This window comes from Topomyia yanbarensis, chromosome 3, assembly GCF_030247195.1.
Source record: "Topomyia yanbarensis strain Yona2022 chromosome 3, ASM3024719v1, whole genome shotgun sequence".
NCBI classification, from domain to species: Eukaryota; Metazoa; Arthropoda; class Insecta; order Diptera; family Culicidae; genus Topomyia; species Topomyia yanbarensis.
In genome coordinates this window covers 412,287,506-412,309,965 of record NC_080672.1, presented here as the reverse complement: position 1 = coordinate 412,309,965, position 22,460 = coordinate 412,287,506, and the positions used below count along the sequence as shown (strand labels likewise).

General features: G+C 37.8%; 1 protein-coding gene across 14 annotated transcripts in view; it reads left to right on the top strand.

Moving 5' to 3' along the window:
• The window catches only part of LOC131693510 (RNA binding protein fox-1 homolog 2), an 803,264-nt gene that overhangs the window by 699,238 nt on the left and 81,566 nt on the right, over nt 1-22,460 (top strand). For 5 of the 14 annotated variants that reach the window (XM_058981390.1, XM_058981389.1, XM_058981388.1 and 2 more), the window contains one exon: nt 15,525-15,735. The exons of the other annotated variants lie outside the window; for them this stretch is intronic. In XM_058981390.1, coding sequence (XP_058837373.1) covers nt 15,525-15,735 — 211 coding nt within the window. The remainder of the gene's footprint in view (nt 1-15,524; nt 15,736-22,460) is intronic. 14 annotated transcript variants of the gene reach the window in all.

The following is a 22,460-nucleotide window of genomic DNA, read 5'->3' as shown; positions in this document are numbered from 1 at the left end:
TGCTAGCTTCGCATATTTAATTTTATGACTCTTGTTCGTTGGATAGCTGTTCTTATCAATCATAGCAAATCAGGAATAAAAAAATCAATTGACAGATGTTTGACAGCGACGAGGCAACCTTTCTGCCTTTGCGAGTGAAACGAAGCAATGTTCATTGCTGATAAAGGTTTTTACACATTCTTCATGTTACTTGCTTAGGAAATCGGTTACCCCCAGTTATATAGAAAGTGAAGATAGGACCATTTAGACGCATTTTTACTCTACTATCCTCTGACTTATCTTTCAATTTTATATATCCCGTAATTTCTGTCTTGTATTCCTTAAGATTTCACTTTGCACCGCGATCTACCTCCGTACATAAATTAACTGTTCTGTAAAGACCCAGTTTGGTAAAATGGATGTCGAACAAGATTCATCATTAAAGACTGACTTCCCATACATATTTATTTCTTTTTTCGGTTCAAAGATAATCCGCTAATAATTCCGAAGATTTCGAAAGAACTGACGCAGAAATATTCAGTCGTGACAGATCTCTCGAAACTTCTCCGGTCGGTTCCGACAGCATAAAGTAACAAGTTACTTTACGCTTGTCCGGACATGCCGTAGACTCAGGTGATTCGCATTTTCTAATGCCAAAGGACCTTGAAACCTACGATAGCAAACAAAGGGTTAAGTCGCCGGTAAACTCTAAGCTTGCTCAAATGACCCTTCCACGCTATTCTAAACTTTCTCCCTTCAACTCCTTGCTCTCCCTTAAGTACTATGGCTCTTAATATTGAAAAATATACTTCACCTTCCAGTCCCTTGCTAATTAAATGCCGTTACAACAGTTGACAAATTCTCCGAATGAGCTTAAGAATTGTGTAATTATGACTTACACAAGCAATAGTAACGACAAGGGTTTAATGATGGACTACTGCGTCTCCATATCTTCCAACGAAGTTGAGATCGACGGTGTAGTCACCGATTCGAGCTTGTCGTACGATGTGTTACTCAAGCAAAGGAGTTGACTGTAATGAGTGGCAATCGCAATGTGTGTCTCTACAAACCCGTTTCGGGTGATTTTTGAGGAGACTGCTTTGCCTTTATTAGCGTGTTCTTCGTCAAGGTCTGCCTGTTCGGCTGTTTGTACCAGCCGTCGTGCATTGCACCATTTTACTAAATACAAGCAAATGGACAATGCAGCAATAAGGGTCGGTATCACAATTGCACACAGAATGACGGGGGTGACTCTTGCATTCAGAATGCTTGATAGTGTGCCGGCTCTAAATTAGTATCGAATTCTGATGACACGACGCAAATTTCATAACTGATTTAACATTTAGAAGATTAGCCTATTCAGAAAGATGCAGCAAAAATCGCTCCGCTATATATAGCAGTAAAGTAAGCAACCAATTCAACTATCGCTTTGTTACTTACTCACTGCACAAACAGTACAGTATAGTTGCTTCCGGCTGCACATTGAAATGAGGTAGGCAAAGAAAACAAATGTCCTGATGCTACCGAGCCAATTTGAGTTAGACATACGATAGCCAGCTTCGATCTCGAATCTAACGAACTAAGTACTTTAAGGGGAAGTCTGACTGTCGGAGCAAAAATGAGTTCTTTTACCGTCGTTTCTCCATTCTAGATCAAAATGCACACATTGCATTTTTTTTTTGATTTTATAATAAAACAAAGCAAATTTTACAGGTATGTTTAAGCTAAGGATTTATTTCGATATACAAGAGATGGCAATATAATTTTATTAAGATTTGGAGGTCAATTAGAGCTTTTTTAAGTAGTAATATAGTTTGAAATTTGAGTTGTTTTTTTGAGTAGTAATACAGTTGGGCATTTTTTAAAAACAGTATTGAATTTCTGTTATCAAAACTAGTAAGAAACAGAGTGCAAATTCTTACATCTCTTTATTAGACAGGAGAGACAATACAATGACAGAGCCATAAATTTTCAGTTTTGGGGCAAACGACAGATCAACGGCAGCTTAGCTACGGTCGATGACAGACTCGGACGGCCTTCATCAAGAGACATCATGAACTGTAACTGGTACGGGTTTCTCCAAATGATTTCGTAGTACGGCTCAGATGCGATTCGGCAACACACCGAGTTGCGCGAATGATGTTTGTCCCTGTAAACTCATTGGACAAAGATGTTCGGTGTCACCTTGAAGTCGTATCAAACCATCGATGGCGTACGGTACAGTAGGAAGAGGGCAGTTAAATTTGTATGCAGATCTTTTTCAGGAAGTTGTGGACGAGGGATATATGGCTGAGATCGCGGCTTGTCAGTACACCCCGAACCCTGACATTGGGTGATCTTCCTCGGACCCAAAGGGGATCCAATAATTGAGATCTGGCAGAATAATACCCGTGCGCATGCCCAGACAATATGTTCAATATCGTGGTAACCGTCGCCAAAAGCGCTGATACCACTATCCGCGAGCCAAATACGTCGGAGATGAGTGTCTAGCGTGATGTGATTGGACATGAACCGAGACATCACACGAATGAAATCTCGACCCACATCCATTCCTCTAAACTAACGTTTCGTTGATACTTTCGGGATAATAGAATGTAGCCACCGTTCTAATTCTCCAATGCTCAACGATATCTGCCAGATTTCTAGCGTTCTCTGACGAGAGATATTAAAAAATTCATTGAAGATGGTTGGTCTTTCGTAGATTGCACCTTGTAAAGCGCCCGTCTTAGCTGAAGAGCCCGCTTTTTCATTACCTGAGATGGAGCATTGCGAGGGACCCAAACTAAGGTAATCTTGTACGATCTTACAGATAAATCACACAAGTGCTCCCAGGTTTTCTTAGATAAATGCGGAATGTGCTTTCTGGGATTCACCGAACGAAATAATGTCAACAAATAACTGTCCGTGTGATACATTACGTTTTCATTAGGAAAACTACCCGTGAGATTAAGTTCACCTGATTTTTAAATCAATGTGCGCAGATCAATTGAGTTTTGATTCAAGGATTAGACTAACGTGCTTAACTTGATCTGCGCCTGTAATTTCAGAGTCAAAGAACTGCTCCGATTGTAACCCATCGTTTCACGAAAAGCACCATTCATGTTTTATTTGGATAACCTGAAGGTGCAACATGAAGGTTGACGGTATCAAGTTGCTCCATAAGCAATCATCAATAAGACTTCATAAAAGTGGTGACAGCACGCCTTCTTGAGGACATCTGCAGACACTCAGTTCCCTTGCCTCTAATACTTGTTCTAACGATATCGGTTGCTAAGCATTGCGTGTTTACAATTTCTGATATACAAAGTAACCACCCACTATCCAATCCGTGGTACTTATGGGAGTGTCACTGAGTCGGGGCCTTCCGTTAAGTAAGTATCACATCAAAACTTCCTTTCTCATATCCCAAGTTACAGTAAAGATGGTCGTGGCCCGCAATAGTGGTTCTCAGGCGAAGTTCTCGCTTGGACTGGATCAATTGTTATTCCCAAACAATGTTCCTCGAGTAGTGTGGCTGGAAATAAGAGTCATTAAATGGTCTACGAAGTGTACCGTGCTTACGCAACGCAACGCAACCTTATTAAACACATTAAAAAGAATAATTCTACACTGAAATGACACCTGAAAAACCGGAATAACTCAACGATTTTCCTTTTCCGAAAAATTTTATAAAAGCTTTAATGCATTCACAACGAACTGAGTGCCATAAAAAATAACCCACCCAAATTCTGTGTCGGTCGCCCAATACTGCGCCGTGTATCCGTTAATTTCGCTGAACTTCATAAAACACAGCAATTTAAATTTTTAATGTACAACAAAAGGGTTCGGGTGGGTGGTATTTTTGCGATCGTTTGTTTGCTTGCTCATCACCAGAACGAAACATCGCCGCATGAAATATCCCACGGCCTTTCGGGGGTGACGGCGGCGGCGGCACCGTTTTCACTGAGTTTGTTTGTATATTGGGCCTATTTGCTTTGCCCGGGCTCTCTCTCCTCCTTTTTGCGAAGGAGGGAAAGCTATCAAGCGGGGTTTGAGGAGGAAAGGAGGAAAAACAAAAGTTCGGGTTGAGCTGAGAACTGGCGTGAATATTTTCCTGACAGGCTTGTTATGTTTGGCTTTGATCGAGCAGGCGAAAAGTGTGAATCGGAAATAGGTCACCAGTGAAACAACGTTTTGATGTCAGTTTGCCGTTTCCATGTGCCACATTTTGCTTTTTTGATAAAGGATCGACGACCTTCTTCGACTAGGTTTCCTAGCGCAATGGTGTATCTTTTGAGAGTTAATATTTTGAAGTGTTTTGAAGCTAAAATACACATGTACGATTTAGTTCAGTGGTGCTAACTATTCTGGAAAAGTTTTTAGTGCACATAAAAACCACCTAAGTTCTAACTACTCCAAGAGTCCTCGGCGTATCCAACAATAAACTTTATAGTTCATAAACAATTACCAGCAAGATTGCGGTGTGCATTTTTAAGCAACCAATTCTCGTTCGCAGATAAAAGCTCCGGAACGAAAATAAGAATACCGAAAGATTAGCTCACTAACTTCCACAGCGCTCCTTAAATCCGCTAACAAAGTTCTATCTTCCGTTCGCTTCAAGTGGCATATTCACGGGCAGTGACTACCACAGACAAACCGCACGGCGAAGTGGAGTCACTTTGTGTACGTGGTACGCCACACCATCGACGAAGGATTTAGAACTTTTAAAATTACAAAATCTGCGAAACGGAAAACTCTCGTCCGGGTTTTTTTGCTGTCGGTTTTGCATCGGTCGCTTTTTCTCACTTCGTCCTTGCCAGCGGGACTGGCACGAGCCAGATAGCTGCTTTAATAGCGTTCCCAAAAGCTTCTGGTGCTTTTTTTTATTTTTTTGTGCACCTTCACCCGAGTATGTACCACTTTTCTATGCGAAAAAAGAGGATGTAAACTGATGATACTATTTTCGAAGCATTTCAATGGAATTGCTGTCGAATATTCGAGTGTGGGAAATAAATTTATGTCATCGTTTCGGATTGATTACGAAGTCTGTGATAACAGAAGGGGTAATATGATACTACGACTGATTTGCTATCTGATTGACATAGGTCATATCGTGTACATTAATCTAGCTATAATTAGTCCTTCAGTCGTATTTTGTATTACGAATCGATTTTTCCAACGAATCCGACTCCAAAAAACGAATAAAGCTGATTGAGTTCGAATTTTAACGTTCTGCTCCAATAAACTTCGATGCCGATTAATCTACTGGTGGACATATACACGAATACTCATCACAGCCCAGTATTGTTTAATAGAACGGAACTGAAAACAGGTTGGAAGATTTATGTACTGTTGTACAATCATATTTTCAATGTGTCCAGTAATTCTTGAAAAATGTCGAAATCGGTCAAAACACGGACATTTCAATATACCGGGATAAAAACTAGTAAAAGCGATAATTTTTTCTCGCCACTGTGAAAATCTATGAATTTGAAACTTGACCATTAGTTTCAGTGAGTGCATTTGACAAAGTCCGTCCGTTCAGCAGTAACAGGAACGTTATTGTTTCTGCTGAAATTCTGCATCAAGGCAATCATTTGTGGCTCTTGCTAACGGATAAAGGGAGCACGCTTCCCTGACACAATGTATCTCATCGACGATTTAAGATTTTGATCTAGAATACATACCTTCAAATATCTGAAACTCGAGAAGTGTAAGGCTTAAAACGTTCATACTTTTTGTTCATAGAACTTGCATGTTTCTTTTTTGCTTTGAAATTGTTCGAAATCGGTTATTTCCAACATTCTTATATTAACGCGAACAACAAAACAAAATCAGTCTGCTTCCAGCCACTGATGACAGCGGTCACGAACGGTGCTTTTGTAGCAAGCACCAGTGCCTACAAAAAAGAAGCAGACAACAAGGAGAAGAGTTTCACGACCCGAATCAGAAATTTATGTATATGAGGTTGACAAAATCGGGAGTAGACAAAATCAGGGCCCGATGAAATTTGGTCATCGCTGTTTATAAAAGACACACGGCTTTGTTGAGCTCACGTGAATTAGTTTACTTTCCCTATTTGGATTCATTTATTTTTTCTCTGAAACTTTTTCTTTTATAAACTAAAGTTTTTTACACGTTCATTTTGCACGTTTTTTTTATTTTCGCAATTAGCAATTTTTTACACTGTTTTCGCCAGTAGCGCGGATTTCGCAATTAACACGGTTTTAGCAAAAATGTTTTAAAACTTTATGAATGCAAGAGATATAGAAGATTTATGGAAAAGTGGAAAAACGGATCGGGAAGATTCCTTTTGACCCGTAATTCAACAATATGGGCATTTTCGCAACAGGATTAACGAGTAGACGCTAAAAGTCGATACCTGACGCCACTTTGAAAACCAAGATGGCGACTTCCGGTTTAGCTGAATTCTCTAAAACCCTTCCAATATGGGCTTGGTGAGCGGGCTTGATGAGCAAACGCCAAATGTCGATGTCTAACGCTATTTTAAAAACCTAGAAAAAATTCAAGTAAACTTCAATTTATGCAATGATTTTATTACATGAAAGTTGTATTTTTGTAGTACATTTGCAATTAAAAAACAAGCCATAGTTTATAAAAACATATGTATAATTGGCAGAGTTACGACTTTTTCCCCAAAACCCTTTTTTATTTAAGAGGCTTTCGGTGATCACGATTGAAGACCAATAGATCACCTAAAGTTCCAAAACTTCCATCCATCTATATAGTAGTTGCTCGTACCTTAACGATTAGTTGAGTAAATAATAATTTTTTTTACATTCCGGAACGCTTTTCTTAAAAAATATTTGAAGCTCTAAAAATTGTATTGAAAATTCTTTTCTATAAAACCAAAATTTGTGCATAAAAAGGGTATCGTTAAGGTTTCGAGAAAAATTAACTACGATGAATTGAAAAACAATAAGAAAATCGGTTGAGTGGTTTTTCGGCGTGATTACGGAAAAACCATTTTTGGAAATCGAGTTCAAAACTGTAAGTGGCCACTACTCTTTGTAGACGAAGCGCGCTTCTAGGCGCTGTAACTTTCGATCTATTTCTCGGATCTCTATAAAAATGTAGAAAAATATTCTCAATGAGTTTTACTTTCAGACAAAGTACTAAAAAAATTTCGATTTCTTGAAAAATAAAAAGGTATCTAACCCCTTAATAAAATTCACCATAACCACAACAATGTAAGAATTTTTGCATTAGCGAAAATGAATAGATGCCGGATGTCAATCCCGAAAGCCATATTACAAAAGGAAAAAAGTCGAACAAATGAAAGATCGAAACCAAAATTTTAACATTTTTTTTTTAATTTTTGAAAAATCACTTTTTAAAGTACCATAATTTAAATATTGAGCGAATTGCTAATATGTTCATATATTGAGCTCGAATTAATTTGTATTCAAATTGAAAATAACACTATAACCCTTTGTGACTGATTCCTAATCCTGCCGACGAAAAGGTAAAATTCAAAATGGCGGATCCGATATTGCGGATCCAATATGGCGACTGTGCTTAGCTAAATTTCATGTTTTATTTTATTTGGGCCTAAAACGTCTTACAAGGGGTTTTCGGAGTCGCTAATTCAGATTCGGACGTCAAAAATGTTAAATTCAAAATGGCAGCTACAATTGGCGATTATACGTTGAAAACGTTCATAGATAGCGCTAGAAGTAAAGTGATGCTGATTTCATTTTGTTCTGTCATAGTGCATATATTTTCTATAAACTTTGGTAAGAAAATAACTTTTAAACAACCTTTAAATTTGTTGAGAATTGCTTACGAAAACGAAGGAAAACTATCATTTTATAAGATGATGAGCAAACATCTTGCGAAAAGTGTGTAAAACGTAGTGGTTTCTAATATCATTCGAAGAGCTACATATGTGCGGTTCCAAAATGTAATTTGTTGAACACCGTAGCAGCCGCAACATCATTTCCCGTTCCTCCTAAGTTAAGCTAAACCATCATGAGATGGTGTAAATTCATGAAACTCTCCGGATCACGCGAGGAAAAAATATATCCGGCTAATTGGAAGTGTCAGCTTTGCATCATACACAGCCGATCCATCACTCTGATAGGCTTACCAGAATCTCTTACGTAGTCCAAAATATGAATTGTACTAATTGGGTCTCGGTTTCCAGTTGAAGCTTTATTTGTTGAAAGAATTTTTGTAACCACCATAATACCCCGATTACATTTCGAAGAAATGTATGAGCCAAATAGTTTCAAATGGCTGTAATTTAAGAATGATTACAAATAAAACTAAATTTCGTACTCGTTTCATTCATATTTTGGCACTAGTAAGTTTTTTTCGAGAAGAAAACGAATTTTTTGTTGGAAGCTACGACTCACATGCGAGTGAAAAAATACAAACTGTATCACTTTGCCAGTTCATGAGCTGAATCATAGGTGTCGCATGACTAATTTTAGTTTTACCGCAAATCGCCAATATGGCGACTATGCTTGGCTAAATTTCATGTTTTTTTATTGGCCTAAAACGTCTTACAACAGGGTTTTCGGGGTCGCTGATTCTGATTCTGATGTTAAAATTGTAAAATTGAAAATGGCGGATGAAATATGGCGACTGGGTTTAGCTACAATTCATGTTTTTTATATTGACTTATAACGTTTTTTTGGGGTCGCTGATCACGATGGTGACGTTATAACTGCAAATTATGTGATAGCGACTTTGTTAGGCAAAATTGTCATTTTGTTGCAGCCATTTTGAATTTTCGAATTCTGACATCAGAATCGTCATCAGCGACACCAAAAACAATCTAACAAAATTCTCAAATTTTGTAAAAAAATGGCAGCCATCGTGTAGCCGTCATTTTGAATTTTCAAATTCTGTTGTCAGAATCGTAATCAGCGACCTAAAAAACTACATAATCTATTTTTATGCTAGTTGTGAAGTTATCTCCGTCTCTAAGAATCTTTCATAGACCAACATAATAATCAATTCCATTTTTGCATATTTTGATAATTTTTTTCGAAAAAAATGACCTACGAATTTTTTTCAAAAATCTATTATTTAGTTCAATGTTTGAGATACTTGCAAACAAATTTTTAGATCCCTAGGACTTTTAGTTCAGACACAGCCGAATTAATTGCAAAAAATGAGATTTTCGAGCTTTAATTGTTTATAACTAATAAGTGATTAACAAATTCACATAATTTTTTGTGCTAGTTGTACTCCTTACATCCCTAAGAGTTGATTAAAAGAAAGAATTCGTATTTATTTGTCAACGCTAACTAGAAATCCAATAAAAACTTAGGAGAAGTAAGTGGGACGTAAACGTCCCACTGCGTCGCAAAGGGTTAAAGAGTGAACAATTTTCAAACAAAGGGGGTTAATTTGCATTTTTTAAATGTGATTGAAACCTACAGGAATAATTTTTAGCATATTTAGAATCATCACATTATTATAATTTTATAATTGAACATTCCGCAAACCAAGCATAGTTAGGTCTGTTTTTTGAAAGAATAAGTGTAAATGAATTAATGAAATAAAAAGAAAACCAACAGTATCGTCTAATGTGACTACGCCACATCGCTCTCATTTATGTACTAAATCATAGTCAATAAATTTGTGTAAACGCGACAAACGAGTAGATCACAGGTTTGCTTGCGAGGGGCCGCCGCTTATTCTGAAATCCATTACCCTTAATATATTTGTCCCGAATGATTTACTACTCCGCATTCCTTCACAATGAATAGCAATTTCTTGAACATGTATTTTGTTGTGCTCAACCAAGATTTTCATTTGTATTTTTGTCAAGCCTATGATCGAAATAAGCTTCGATTTATTTAAGAAAATCCGCTTTGTTTGTCCTTATCAAATTGTTGGTTCTTGTCTATAGTGAAAAACATCACATTTCAATCGTATTTTAACATTACAGAAAACACGCGTTTTGTTATTACGATGTCTTTGGTTATAATTAAATTTCAAGTCTATATGCATACTATTTACTTTATAATTCATTGCCGTAGATGATCCAAATTTTAAAACATTGTAAACTCGTATAAAAATTCATATTTAAAAGAGGAGGTATGAAAATCGCTTGTTGCGAAAGTCAACGTATTTTACGGTAAATCAAAAATGATCCATAATAAAGTAATATAATTATCAGACCAATAATCAGTTTAATGACAGCTCATGCCATAAAGAAGGAAAAAATATCTGTAGAATCAAAATTATGTTCTATGTAAGATTTTTTCAAGCTATTATTTTTAATACTGTGTTGCGTTTCGGCTTCGCCTCATCAGAAACCAACACTAACTTATTGTCGAAATAGATTAGCGCCGGCTTGACGCAAATCCCTTAAAACTAAAACACACTTTGTGTTTCAATCGAACGACTGATCAAACATGATAGAGAACATGATATAGCATAGTATTATTTTTAACTTTTTATATAAAAAAATAATTTTCGGGGTGAAATTCTTTTTCGTTTAACGTTAACAAAAGAGTTCTGAATCAAACTCACTCATTTGCAGTTATTTACTACTCTAATTCATTAAAATAAGTACATTTGTTCATATATGAGGTTCATTTTTGTTCTTTCGACCATTTGTAGTGTTCGCACTTTTGGTCCCTTCGACCATTTGTCTTTCGATCATTTGTACCTTTCAACATGTTGTCCTTTCGGCTTTTCGTCTTTCGACCATTGCGACTTTTTGCCCCGTCGACCTTTAGCACCTGAACCTTGATGGGTTTAATTCGAAAGAGGGTTGCCAGTAGGTAACGAAACCCAAGATGGCAGCTTCTGGTTATTACATAGCATTGAAATTCATCATCATTATGGGAGCCATTTGAAAGGAAGTAGTCAGTAGCTGATGAAAATTAACGATTGATGCTTTTTGTGAATACAAGATGGTGGCTTCCGGATACTACTGAAATTTTTCATCAATATGGGTGTTATTTGAAAAAGGGAGCTCAGTAGATGACGGAAATTGATGATTGATACTATTTTGCAATCCAAAATGGTGATTTCCGACTATCAAAAAACTCAGGCTGGATGCTGTTAGAAAGAGGGAAGTAAGTGGATGACAAAAATCGATATTTAAATGAAGTCACGGTCTTTAGTGTTTCGGATTTTCCTCTTTAGTAGTTAACAGCTTACTAGGCCACTAGCTAGACACTCTATCCAAAAAACGACATAGTGTACAGTAGAAACAAAAGGTCGGGACTGATGCACCTGTTTGATTTTTACTATTACTATCCCGCCAATGTGGAAATATGAGGCATAATTAGGATAAGCCCCCAAATGTATGCAGTAGGTGCACATACCTACTTTAAATTAAGTCAGAGTTTTTAGTGCTTCGGATTTTGCTGCATGAGGTCAATTTGAAATCCAGGATTGCTACTTGCGCTTGTTTTATAAGCCACTCATCGAATCGTAGTACTAGCCCTGCTGTGATAATTTGGGTTTCTACGTGGGTAAAAGTTCTATTATTTACAAATAAAAAAAAATTACTACTGATAACCCGATTTTAAATTACTTATCATAATGTACGTTATAATGATTTGTATAAACCGAAAGAAGCCATTTTGGACTCCGTCTGCTAACCATTCCCTTACAAAGGACATACCTATTGATTAAAGTTTCAAGCCATTTGTGGTAATCAAAAATCCGACCTTAAATTTTTAGGCGACTAGCATTATCAACTTTTATCATCTTCTTAAGATTTATTTTCAAATATCACCCATATAGATGCATTTCGGAAAAACTAGAAGCCAAGTTAGAATTTCAAATTAAGCCAATAATGAATTAATTTTATATATTGATCCTGGTATATTTCAAAATGGCATCGAACATCAATTTCTGCCACCTACCGACTACACTATTTCAAATGACACTAATATTAAAGGTGGTTTTCAGAGTTTTTTTTCAAAATGATGTCAATCATAATTTTCCATCGTCTATTGACCACTCCATTTCGAACGACGCCCGTATTGGTGGTGGTTTTCAATGTTTTGTGATTACCGGAAGTCGCCTCCCTAATTTTCGAAATGACGTCAATCATCATTTCCCATCGTTTATTAACTTCTCAATAGGAAATTCTCCAATAGGAAATATTGCTCAATAGTTCTTGAATATTCTTACAAATGAAACGCTTGTTTGTTCTAGTCATTGGTCTATCTAGTTTTTATTAGGTGAGAGTTTACCCATATATTTACTATCCTATGGTGACGGTCTCGTTACCTAGAGTGACCAGTAAATTTGGGTAACACCTAAGTGACTGCGGTGATCGTTCTTTTCGTCCTCACTGTCACCTCATGACAATAATAATAGAGCACCATATTTCCAATGTTTCTAAGCACACTGAAATCTTTTTTATGTTAAAGGTACGTACCGCATACAAAATCTTAAAAACACAACATGGCATGGAAAGTCCGTATAAAAAGTCAGTATCGATTTTTTTTTCCAATTTTATGATGATATTATTAATTTTTACGTACACTTAAGTTTTTACGCGGTATTTTTTACTCGCTTTTTACCCGTATTTTGAAGCTTACGCGATTTTCATTTACGCGGATTTTGAAATTTGCGCAGTTTTCATTCACGCGGATTTCGAAATTTACGCGGTTTTCATTCACGCGGATTCTTGAATTTACGCGGTAGCCATTAACGAGGTTCCCTTTAACGCAGATTCTTAAATTTACGCGGTCTTGATTTACGTGGGTTTTGAAATTTACGCGGTTTTCATTTACGCGGATTGTATCCCCCGCGTAAAAAACAGTGTATTTTGGTATTCCCCATTATTTTGATTTCTTTTCATTTTTTCCATTTCGCTAAATTTTATTTTTTTTTTAGTATTTTTTGGATTTTACATTCTTTTAATGAAGTTGTCATCTATTTTTTTTGCTTTATTTGTTCATTTATTGGCAACATATTTTCGTTTTCATGCTTATTCCCATCTGTCGTTTTTGTTTTATTCTTTGCAATTTTGTAAATTTTTGGATGATCAGTTTTTTTCATTTTCTAATTTATTTGAATTTTATCAATTAATTTCAGCTGCGTAAATCTGTCTAAAAACAGTTTGAGAAATATCTTTGAAAACGAAAAATGCAGTTTTCAGCTACACAATTTGCATGAGAATTAATCAATGTATTCGGGGCATTGTTGGAGTACTTTTCGTTTTCCAAGATGGCCGTTTTTCGAAACTTTCTCAGTTGAATTTTAGGGAAATGCTGCCATGCCGAAAACAACTCAAAACAACTGGTAGACGTATTTTTTATTTTGATTATAGAGGTTTTAACCTTGAGGTCATTCGCCTTATTTTTCTGGTTAGAAATATCTCTTTAGAAAAATTTCTAAAAAAAAGTGACATAAATGCGAGTTAGTGGTTTTTATCCAATCCAAGTGAATTGTCGAAAAATGTCGAATAATCTAAAAACCATTTTTACGATTGTTAGACTTGTCCGATGTGGTTAAAATTTGTGGCAAACTTTCCTAGTAGGACTAGCATTCGAATCTTGTACCTTTAGTATATCGGTTTTGATGTACAGTCCCAGTACGGTGCAGTTAACCGTGAGGATCTATTCTTATAAATTCATAAAATTGTATAACCGACAGTCTTCCCATGAATATCGACAAGTTTGCACCCGTGTACAAAATTTCGTGCACGCGTTCAACCTCAAACATGCTTTGCCTTTGTGTACAGGTTCGCATCGAACATCGAACCCAAGCGAACTATGTGCAAATTTAGGTTTAAACACCGTGTACGTACACCGTGTGTGTACATAAGAAATGCACACACAAAACAGAATGAGTCAATGTTAGTGATGATGGATGAAAGAAAGAGAAAACTAGTATCAAGAACCTGTGTGTACGAACACCGGGAACGTACATGAGGTTCGGTTGTGCAGACGAACATGTGCTCGTGTTTTGGTACGCATTAGCGCGTTCGAGTTTGCACACGAAATGATGGTGTAGGATGAGCACAGAACTAGAACGAACATGGTGTTCGATGTTCATTTGGGAAGACTGATAACCGAGGTAGGATTAAACGATCTCTTGCCACTACCGTAGGCTAAATTGAATAATGCATGTGGAAATTCCGTTTCAGACTAAAAATATTCTTCCCCGGCCATTAGCGATGGAATTCGTGTAGTGAAAATATGGCTAGTCCATAACTCTTTATTTTTCGTAACACTGATTCACGTGACTGCCTCTGCTCAGACGACGCTGCGTACTTATAAAATTCAAACTATTGGTCAACCAGCATCGAATATTCAACAAGCAACAGTGGCACTCAGTACTAATTCTGCATCTAGTACAATGAAACAACGCATGAACAAAAACGATAACTTGGTTATTTTTTGCGCGGAAATTCTAATAACAAAATTTTATTATATTTTATTAAGAAATTGAGCGAGAAACGTACAAGAACTTAAAAAGGCATCGTTAAGAACTACTGAGAAATTCATGTTTTGTTATCATCGTCACGTTGTGAATTCTCAGTATTTTGTTCCTTACATTTCTAAAACTCCATAACAAGTGACAATTTTATTCAAATTTCGATCGACTATTGTCCAAGGAAACAATTCACAACGGTACATCAATGCTATGAATAAAATGTGACTGACTATCTGACTAACCTTAGAATTTTTCGAAGCAGCAAATTATTTGATATAAAAAGTTGTTCCCTTCTCAACAATCAGGATCTCGTTCGAATTTCTTTACCAACATCACAAGCTGCAGGATATACCCGATTTCTTTTGAATCATTTATCGATACGTGCCTCACCCGGTATTCCGACTTCATTGTTAATAAACTTCTTTAACGACAACAACTTTGCTGCTCTGAAACGAAAACTTTCTAACAAGGACGGATTGTTCCTGTGTCGGGTGTAGCCAGGAGTAGAGCGACGAAAATACTGCACGAAAAGGTTGCTCTTCTTAATTTGGACTTGTTTTAACGAGTTTTTGGAAACGATACGGTGGCCGTTTTCTTAAGTTTATCATCATGTAATAAGAAGTAATCTAACGCTAGAACAAAGTTACGTTTGCTATAAAGAAATTTGTGTCATGGGAGCCAAACGCATCTAGTTCCAAAACAAAGAAAAGGTAAAGGTAGCACATTTTTTTTAAAATCTTCTATAGTAAGTATAATAGGATAATCACTAACTATGATTACAAAACTGCTCTAACAGTGTTAAGTTTACCCACTAACTATCCTATCCCCAATTAATTTCATTAAATAAAGCCAATAAATACCGCTGCCGGTTTCATTTTATTTATTTTTTCATTTTTCTTTATTTTCATATGTGCTTCACCTACTCACCAAAATCAACCATCATTCACCATCACCCAAATAAAAAAACAATCACGCTAACTCACCACCGGAACTGAACCTTTACAAATTTAAAATTCTGCACCATCACTAATCACCACCGTCGTCGTCGTCGTCATCATCGCCATCGTGCGGAACACTTTTTCCGCAACGCATTTACGCGACTCTAACCCCCCTAATATCCGTTTACCGTGTGGGGGGCGGGGGCGGATGATGATGTGCTGAAATTTCGCATAAAACAGTAGCAGCAATTGCCGCTATCCGGGGCGTAACACTCCAGCGTGAGGTCACGGCAGCACAGCAACGAGCTGCTCTCCAGCAGCAACTGCAGCAACAGCAAACCAGGGCTTCAGCAGTTCCGGGAACAATCGCCGCAGTAACCGGTTCCACATTCGCAGCCCGTCAACTTCCGATTCCACTAGGAGGAGGCACATCGCTGCACGGATTTGCGCCGTAAGTAGAGTCCACTTAGCTACTAAGAGTCGCCGCCGGCACGCGTCGGGTGGGGGTGGATGAATCGAAAATTGTTTTGTTTTATTAATGTATCGGATTGGTGGGGATGTGGTAGGTTCTCCGGGTGCGAATCTGTTTTGATTTATTTTTGACCTCCAATGACTGTTGTCACGTTAGGATTTAGAGCCTAGTATCCTTAGTATCCTTGAATTCGTGCGGGTGAATTATAAGCAAAAGAATTTTTTTTATGTAAATAGTTAATTCCATTGTCGTGGGCTATTTTGAGTCCACGGTAGCAGTTCTCTCGTTCAATCCTAAGAGAAAGTGTACTAACTAGAACCAGTATATTTTAGCTCTGTCAATTGCAAGCTGGCGTAGTCTTCGTTTCTCTTTAAAATACTTTATATTACTTCCAAATGCCCGCCTATGTGAAATTGAATTGCTGCTGCATGGATATGAATTATTGTATTACGGGTAGGGCTGTAGTTATTTTTGCGATGTTGGAATTTTGTTCAACGCCGGTCAAAAAATAAATCAATGTATAAAAAAATACTGGCCAAAAATTTGGGCGAAATTTGACTATTTCAACACATACCGCAAAGGGATTGACCTTCTTTCTTAACACATAACACGCTAAGTATTATAAACAAATCGAAAAAAACTGACACAGAAGCATTCAGCCTTTGATGTACATCTTGAAAATTCGCCCAGATATGTTTTGAATTGGAATATTCAAGCAAAGCAAGCAAATGACATTACTGGCAACAAGTCTTTTATGAAGGACTACCGTGTCTACATGTCCGCTTATAAAGTTGAGATCGACGGTGTTGTCATCAATTCGCGTTAGCTCTAGTGAGTGAATATCTCACTTATTTTATAAAGCAGATCAAGATTTCAGCGCCTCCCCTGAGGAATTCGGCCAACCGCACGCTACGAGCCTGAGCATTATATGGATGAAGGGATCATGTCATGTTTTGTTTCTTTAAAAAATATTTTGTTTAGTTTTATATCGCCTTAATCGTTGGAAGAAACTCGAATAATAGACGAAGTTTCCGAATAGGCAAACATGACTGTCTGTGCAATCGTCGTCGAACTCAAAGTTGAGCACAAAGTTCAAATTAAAAAAAAAGATCGGTTAGTTTGCATTTTGTAAAGGTAGAAAACAGCAGGTTTTTTTTCGTTTATTGGAATAACCGCGAAAAAAATTATGTGGATTCGAAAATCCGCGTAAAAAACAAATCGTTTTGGATGGAAAAGATTTAGAAAATGTTTGAATTTTCTGTTTTTGTGCGCATTACGCAATTTACAAGATGTCTGCAAAAATATTGATATATGGCGACATGTTGAAAGAAAGATGGTGATTTTCGATACAACCAAACTTGTTATAATTCAAAACATACGGATATTTTCACATGTCGATGTATAGTACCATTTTAAAATTCGAAATGCGAACTCTGGTTTAGCGATTATAGTGAATTTTTCCAAACTGCAAGTCGCCATCTTGGATTTTAAAATGGCGCTAACCGTCGACCTCTGACACCCTTTCGTCAAAACCATTCCGAAAATACCATATTGATTCGGAAATTCGGGAAATATATCAACTTCAAGCAACCTACTCTGATCACATTGTTATATGCCCGTTCTGCAAGCAGACGGCACATTACGGAAAACCTTGCACCGAATCGGATAAGAAAAATACATCCACCACAATCGGCACCAACAAACAGCCTTCGACATATGCTGCTACAATACAATCAAAAAGTCATCCAATAACTGATGTATATCGAAACTTACTGCCGGTGCCTACTGATCCTTAATGAACGGCTGCGCCCAGTACCTCCAAACCAACAACCAGCCATATCAATAAGGAAACAAACGTCGATGAAGACATCTGCGATTCATAAAAGCAAGAAAAAATTAAGAAGAGAAAGCCGTGAACGTCAAGAAAGTAGTAGCGAACTTGTACGATGCGCAGGAAGAGGTAGACCGATTGATTTCTCAATTGCTATATATAGCTCATGCGTCACTGACTAGAACAGTGTTTTTCAATCGGGGGTAAATTAACCCCCAGGGGTAAATTAGACAACTGCAGATGGTGAATTAACGCGGGTAAATTTCAACTTGTTATCCTAATAATTCGATCGAATTATTGTTTCTATATTATAGAGTCAATAATTCAATGGATATATCAGGATAACAAGTAGAAATTTACGTGGCATAATTCACCATCTGCAGTAGTCTAATTCACCCTCGAATTAACCCCCGTTTTAAAAACAGTCGACTAGAAAAAGGATCTGCTTCAACATTATTTACCGGTTAGGAATTGAACCTGTTTTATTTTATTGTACATTGTGAAACATAAAAGACCAACGGCTCAGTCAAGCTATCTTATGGAACCTTGTAAAAAAACCTGTTTTAATCCACCTAGAGGTGCAATTGTGCCTTTCTCATTTCTCCAAACTATGCTTTAATAGCTGGTTCGTACAATATAACTTTATGGAAATGTCTTTCATTCTTATTACACTTGGTAAGTATATATAAGAGCACCTTTTTGCATTCATCGCGGTATCGGTTTGAATCGGAGTTTTCTATGTGATCGACCTCCACAACCCGTAACTCCGGTGCTGGAAGTCGGATGGAGATGGAATTTAATATCAGTTTCTGGGGACGCAACACCTTTCATTTGAGACTAAGTTGAGCAAATCTAGCCATTTTCGAGAAACCAATATAACCGTTATTCTGACTTTGGATGCTTCCGGATCCGTCGCGGGTGGCCAGTGTGGCCAAAGAGACTTTGAATGACTGTTGGGGACCTAGATCTACAAATTCAACAGTTGTGTTTACATTTTGGAAAAAAATCACCTTTTTACATTCATCGCAGAATTCGTTAGAATCGGGATTTGCTGCGTGATCGTACGTATCACCCTGTAATTCAGGAACCAGAACTCGGATCCACACAAAATTCAACAGCAGCTGATGGACCTTTCATTTAAAATTAAGTTTGTCAAAATCGGTTCAGAAAATTCCGAGAAACCGATTTGGAAAAATCAACAAATTTTGTTTTGTAACCATACTCTTCAACTCGTAATTCGGAACAAGATGTCGGTTGAAAATGAAATTCAATAGCAACCTATGGGAATATTATACCTTTCATTTGAATCTTAGTTTGTAAAAATCGGTTCAGCCATCTCCGAGTAACCGATGTGGACATTTTGTTAACAAATCCGCACATACACACACATACATACACACATACACATACACACATACATACATACACACATACATACATACACACAGATATTTTGCGATCTCGGCGAACTGAGTCGAATGTTATATGAGACTCGGCCCTCCGGGTCTCGGTTAGAAAGTCGGTTTTTGGAGCAATTGCATAACATTTCTATATAAGAAAGGCAAAAGAATAATATTTAATTAGCTTAATAAGCATGAGTTCAATGTTATCTTCATGTGATTATAATTTGCAAAGGTTGGTGGAATGCGTTTGAACGTGTAGGGAATGGGGGTTTAGTAGAGTGGGTGTGGAGGATGCGTCAGAAATCCTTCATCTTATTTCGGTATACGGGGTGGATGAAGGAAATCTGGGCGTGAGGGTGATCCAAGAAGAGGGGAGTGATGAAGGAGGGAGGTGTAAGGGCAAGGTGGGGAGGGGGGGGAGGGGCGGCTACGCAATACTCAACTGCATATTTTGCCTTCCATTTGAGACTTGGTTTGAGAAAATCGGTTCAGTCATCACCGATGAACCGATGTGACTTTAATTGTGGAATATGCCCGGAATTCCGGACTTCCGGAATCGTCGATAGTGGACAATATATTCAAAGAATGTTTGATTGGCAATCAGTGATCTAGATCTACGATTAGAAGTAATTTGGTGACCATTTCAATAGTTTTTAGCCTCTGAGGTATTACGATTGTACCGATTTATATGGGAAATTCCAGTGTATCCTTACTAACACCCCTGTAACTCCGGAAGCAAGAGTCAGAACCGAATGAAATTCAGCAGCAGTCAATGGCATTACTGTATCTTTCATTTGAAATTAAGTTCGTAAAAATCGGTAGAGAATTCGTTGTGGAATGGGTGTGATATTAGCTTAGGAACTTGGCGGGTTCCCCGAGGGCGTCATGAACCGTCATAGGTGGCCAATGTGGTCAAAGCTGCTTTGATTGATCATTAGTGATCCAGACCCGCAAACTAGAGTAATGTTACATCAATTTTAATATGTTTTACATCATTTGAACATCATGGTGGTACCAGTTTATATGGGAATTTGCTGTGTGACCGCACTCTTCAACCCGTAACTCCGGAACCGGAAGTCGGATCAACTAAAAATTCAATAGCAGCTTATGGGAGCGTTATACCTTTCAGATGAAACTAAGTTTGCGAAAATCGGTTCAGCCATCTCTGAGAAAATTGTGTGAGTTTAAATGACACACACACATACACACACACACACATACATACACACACACAGACATTTGCCGATCTCGACGAACTGAATCGAATGGTGTATGATACTCGGCCCTCCGGGCCTCGGTTAAAAAGTCGATTTTTACAGTGATTGCATAGCCTTTCTTTATATGAGAAAGGCAAAAACGATTAAAAAATGAAAGTAATACAAAACTAGTGACGCTTAAGCTAAACATTTTGCGACCCAAGACATCTACAGGATGGCGATTTGAGCCAAGCTAGGAAATACAAGTAAAATCTAGATTTGTACAAATGTTTAATATTTGGCAGGGTACGTGTCGTTGCAGTTGCATCTCACCGAGGTGACTCCACCATCTCAGTATCGGCCCTTCAACAAGTAATTTGGTTCCGCCTCGGCGTGATACTGTATCTTGACGTGGTCCGGGGCCTTTTCCACTAAAGCATTATTACAGTGATTATATCACATAGAATTTTTGGCTACGACAACTTTCTCTTTTGTTAAGCTACATTGTGATCAAATTTAGTACTTAACTTGGTGACCTTTATTACCCACTTATGCCATGATCGAAGTAATGCAAAAAGTGGGTTTAGGATCAAGTTTTCTCTGGAGGTGTACATGCCAGGACTTCCGATGATGACAATATACCAGTTAATCTTTGGTAGCCCTTGGCGATCTCCCACGCATGTATCGGTCACGTCCGGAAGTCTTTACCCGTGGTCCTAGCAACATAGGTCTATAAATCCAGTTGGGACCAAAAAACGCTTATATCCACTAGACAACACGTTCCATGGCGACATGATCGTGAACTCTAGTGATACAGGGGAACTCACTCTCTTCTAACATCTGAACCGCACACTGGAAACACACGCGAATATACAGATGGTCACGTGGATACAGAATCAAGTTTATCCACGCGAACTCACATACGCGCTGGCACGCGCGACCAACATGTTAACATACAAACGCTTGAGCCCTTCGCGATCATCTACGCACACCTACACTCGCGATCTCGTAAACACCCCGATGATAAAGTGAACTTTTTAACACCTTTAAATTTACATCACATAATCAAAAAATACAAATATTTGATATCAAACCTTATGGAGAAACATGTTATATTTATTTCTAAATAGGTAACAGTAGTATTCATCAATTCACCTTTTCGTCACATTCTGCAGCGTAATTATTCGTCAAACATACTCTGATTCTTTCTCATGGCGTTTTTGTGGTTTGCATGGACCATTCACTCATTACCTATCATCGGCCTTGGGCGGATTTGCGCTCTCGTTGCCCCACCAAACACTGCAATATGAAAATGAAAATCAACAAGTAGTTTGGTTCCTGTACTGTATGGTTCGTGTTCTATTTCAAAATTTATTTGTTAGGTTAAAAACTTTTCAACTAACCCTAATCAGTCTGCTTTCAACCACTGAAACGACACTGGTCACGTTCAAAGCAGTTGTCGTCGCGTTCGGTTTGTTGTTATAGTGCGCATTGTGTGAATTTTGTGGATCGAGATATCTCAACCTGAGCACAATAAGTGGATCTTGCAACGCGGTTTCACACCGATTATTACCTTCAAAACGTGTGGAAATCGTCCGCCAGTGCCAGTGGAAGTGGAGCGTTTGGTAAAGAAGAAAACGCGTATTTCCATACACGATGTTAAATTCCATCAATTTCACCATGTTCGCAATGTGGTACTAGTGCAGTTTAGTGATCATGTCTCACTAGATCAATTTATCTACAGCAACAACAAGGCATGCTTCGTTGAACAAGATAATGTTAAGTTTAAGATTCCCATCTATATGGATGACAATGCAGTGGAAATAAAGCTACATGATTTGTCTCCCGGTGTACCTGACAGCGCAATCCGCAGATTCGTGTCACAATAGGTCAAAGTGACACTTGAAGAAATTTCTTCTCCGGTATCCCAAAAGGTTTTCGGGTGGTAAGAATGCCGTTAGAATGTCTTATACCTTCCTTTGTGACCCCGTAAAATGGCACCCACTATGCACAGACAACACTGTGCACATATGACCAACAAATTGCTACGTGTCGGACTAGGAACGGCGATTAAGGGGACCTTCTCCTGGATTTGGCGGAAAATCAAGCAATATTTGAGATTTTTTTGTGGAAAAACGAAAAGCCATACGAACTGCTTTTGATCTTTTATTCGATAATTATTCTAAAATTCAATATGGCGGCTTCAAAATGTCCTCTGTGCGCGAAACATCGTCCTACTTTGTCAAGGGCAGGGCCCCTCGGAGTTAACTGAAA